Source organism: Eulemur rufifrons, chromosome 7 (assembly GCF_041146395.1).
Source record: "Eulemur rufifrons isolate Redbay chromosome 7, OSU_ERuf_1, whole genome shotgun sequence".
Taxonomy (NCBI): domain Eukaryota; kingdom Metazoa; phylum Chordata; class Mammalia; order Primates; family Lemuridae; genus Eulemur; species Eulemur rufifrons.
This window is the reverse complement of record NC_090989.1, coordinates 70,778,814-70,782,346: the sequence shown is the minus strand read 5'-3', so window position 1 is coordinate 70,782,346 and position 3,533 is coordinate 70,778,814. Positions and strand designations below refer to the sequence as shown.

General features: G+C 50.6%; 1 protein-coding gene across 1 annotated transcript; it reads left to right on the top strand.

Annotated features, from left to right (window-relative positions):
- The first annotated feature begins 664 nt into the window (after positions 1–664).
- On the top strand, positions 665–3,263 carry HES1 (hes family bHLH transcription factor 1). The gene is made up of 4 exons (XM_069472768.1): positions 665–1,006; positions 1,140–1,235; positions 1,463–1,550; positions 2,208–3,263. The coding sequence occupies exons 1-4, from the start codon at positions 899–901 to the stop codon at positions 2,756–2,758; spliced, it is 843 nt and encodes a 280-aa protein (XP_069328869.1). The 5' UTR covers positions 665–898; the 3' UTR covers positions 2,759–3,263.
- The last annotated feature ends 270 nt before the right edge of the window (positions 3,264–3,533 follow it).

Below are 3,533 nucleotides of genomic sequence, written 5' to 3'. Positions count from 1 at the left end.
ATTGGGGCAGAGGTGCGCATTCAACAACCACCTTGCTCCGAAAAACCTGCAAACGTAGGGTGGAAGGCAATTTTTCCTTTTTCTGCATGCAAAAAGGAAAAAAATTGTCTTTTTTTTTTTTTTTCCTGCGCCATCTACCTTCATCCCCCAGAATGTATAATCTGAGCGGGAAATCACTTATAAGTGTCAGTAACTCACACCCTTGCGCGAGTTCCTCCCTTTTAACCACTGCGAATATCTTTTATTCTCGTTTTATACCTGTTTTTAAAATGTTTCATATGAACTTATTACAATTAAAGCAGCTCTATTACACATAGGAAAGGGAATAAAAAGCAAACACCCTGGCCCCAAAAGAAATAGACTAAACCAAAACCAAAGCGGAAAAATTTTCTTTTAAAGCAAAGCCCAGAGGGAAGAGTAGCAAAGGGTTAAAATCCTTTTGATTGACGTTGTAGCCTCCGGTGCCCCGGGCTCAGGCGCGCGCCATTGGCCGCCAGACCTTGTGCCTGGCGGCCAATGGGGGGGCGCGGTCCACGAGCGGTGCCGCGTGTCTCCTCCTCCCATTGGCTGAAAGTTACTGTGGGAAAGAAAGTTTGGGAAGTTTCACACGAGCCGTTCGCGTGCAGTCCCAGATATATATAGAGGCCGCCAGGGCCTGGGGATCACACAGGATCCGGAGCTGGTGCTGATAACAGCGGAATCCCCCGTCTACCTCTCTCCTTGGTCCTGGAATAGCGCTACTGATCACCAAGTAGCCATAAAATATTATAATAAACCCTCAGAACTTGCTTAGTAGTTTCGTGAAGTCTCAAGTAAAAGGGACATAAACAAAAAATTCCTTTTTGTAAAGGACTCCAAAAATAAAATTCTCTAGGGATTAAAAAAAAAAAGAAAGAAAATGCCAGCTGATATAATGGAGAAAAATTCCTCGTCCCCGGTGGCTGCTACCCCAGCCAGTGTCAACACGACACCGGATAAACCAAAGACAGCATCTGAGCACAGAAAGGTAAGGGCGGTACCTGCAGCCCCTCAAATTAAGTAGGGTTTGGGGGGCTCCTTTCTCTCCTGAAACCCTGGGGTGAAATGGTAAATCCCATAGGAACTCAGGGCCGTTTTTTTTTTTTTTTATTTCTTTGCAGTCATCAAAGCCTATCATGGAGAAAAGACGAAGAGCAAGAATAAATGAAAGTCTGAGCCAGCTGAAAACACTGATTTTGGATGCTCTTAAGAAAGATGTAAGTGGGGAATGCTGCTCTTTTTAAATAAATAAATGAATACTATTTCTCAGCTACTAAGAGTGAAACCCCCAGCCTGCGGGATGTAACACCCACCACCACTGCGTTCTCCCAGGCGGGAGGGCCGGGGTCCGAAATATCGGCGCCACGGCCAGAAGGGACCCCTCAGCACTCCAAGGCAGCTGACAAGGGTCTCACTTTCCTCCCTTGCCTCCTCTTATGTGCAGAGCTCGCGGCATTCCAAGCTGGAGAAGGCGGACATTCTGGAGATGACAGTGAAGCACCTCCGGAACCTGCAGCGGGCGCAGATGACGGGTGAGGGCGGCTTGCCGCGTCTCCCTCTGCGGGCGTCCCTCTCGCCCTGCGGTGATTTCTTCCAGACTTCCGTCCGTGGCTGTGGGAGGCATTCAGCTACATTTTACTGCCTTGGCTCACTCTCGCGTTCCCACGGTCTGGGGCTTATTTATAGCCACAACTCCAAGTTGTTACTGTTCCGGAAAGGGAAGAAGAGAGGTTGTAGCCGCGAGGGTGGCGGGCGGCTTGGCTGTGGGGGAAGCGGGTAGGGGCGAAAGGACTTAGGACCGTGGCGGTTTTGAGCTGCGTGGAGCCTGGATGTTAACCGGTTTAGCACTCTCCCCCTCCCCCATTACAGAAGGGGAAATGAGGCTCGGAGGGCGGATTGGGGAGCGTTGCCCAAGGTCACACAGTATGCGGGGGTGGGGGTGACAGATCTAGGGCTAAGATCGGTTTAAATGGAGCGACCGATAATGGGGAGGGAGTGTCTCGGCTTCAGTCGCCACGCTAGCGTGGAGAGGTGGCTGGTTTTTCTAAACCCACCCCACCCTCCGAGCTGGAGGCATTTTCACGGGCGCGTGGTAAGGGAGGCACGCCACAGGGACCTCCCAGGGCGGGAGACAGTAGCCACCGGGCCAGGGCCGTTCAGTGACCCGGCTGTCTCCTTCTGGCCCGCAGCCGCACTGAGCACAGACCCGAGCGTGCTGGGGAAGTACCGCGCCGGCTTCAGCGAGTGCATGAACGAGGTGACCCGCTTCCTGTCCACGTGCGAGGGCGTTAACACCGAGGTGCGCACCCGGCTGCTCGGCCACCTGGCCAACTGCATGACCCAGATCAACGCCATGACCTACCCCGGGCAGCCGCACCCAGCCTTGCAGGCGCCGCCGCCGCCCCCGCCAGGACCTGGCGGCCCCCAGCACGCGCCGTTCGCGCCGCCGCCGCCGCTCGTGCCCATCCCCGGGGGCGCGGCGCCCCCTCCCGGCGGCGCACCCTGCAAGCTGGGCAGCCAGGCTGGAGAGGCGGCTAAGGTGTTCGGCGGCTTCCAGGTGGTACCGGCTCCTGATGGCCAGTTTGCCTTCCTCATCCCCAACGGGGCCTTCGCGCACAGCGGCCCTGTCATCCCAGTGTACACAAGCAACAGTGGGACCTCCGTGGGCCCCAACGCAGTGTCGCCTTCCAGCGGCCCCTCGCTCACGGCGGACTCCATGTGGAGGCCGTGGCGGAACTGAGAGGTTCAGGCCACCCCTCCCCTTAAATTCCCCAACCCATCTCTCTTCCCTCCGGACACTAAACAGGAACTTGGATACTGGGAGGGAAGAGGACTTTTGTGATTAAGTGGTTACTTTGGGGTTTTTTGTTTTATTTCTAAAAAGTTACTTTTTTTGTAGAGAGCTGTATTAAGTGACTGACCATGCACTATATTTGTATATATTTTATATGTTCATATTGGATGGCGCCTTTGTATTATAAAAGTTCAGATGACATTTCGTTTTTTACACGAGATTTCTTTTTTATGTGATGCCAAAGATGTTTGAAAATGCTCTTAAAATATCTTCCTTTTGGGAAGTTTATTTGAGAAAATATAATAAAAGAAAAAAGTGAAGGCTTTTTCATGTCTTAGAACTGATTATTTCAGAATATGTAAAAGAGGCTTTTGGTGGAATTTGAATTACAGGTAATCTGTGAATTTGGCAATTGGCTCTTGTTATTAAAAGAACATTTTAAAAAAATCCATCAAACATTTTACCAACCCTCCATAAACTAAAAAGACTAAATTCCATTTAATTTATAAGAACACATCTGATATGGCTTCTGTGATAAACTCGTAGTCAATCTCTTGAAGGATTTCTAAAAAAATATTTTAAAGTTGCAGTTGGGTAAGTCTTCAGAGGTTCTCGTTCAACTAGCTCCTTCTGAGAAAGGTTGAACAGAACCGAATTCATGAAGTAAATAGATCCAATCCTATTGCCCATTGCACATTAAGGGTGGCTCCTGCAGCTCTAC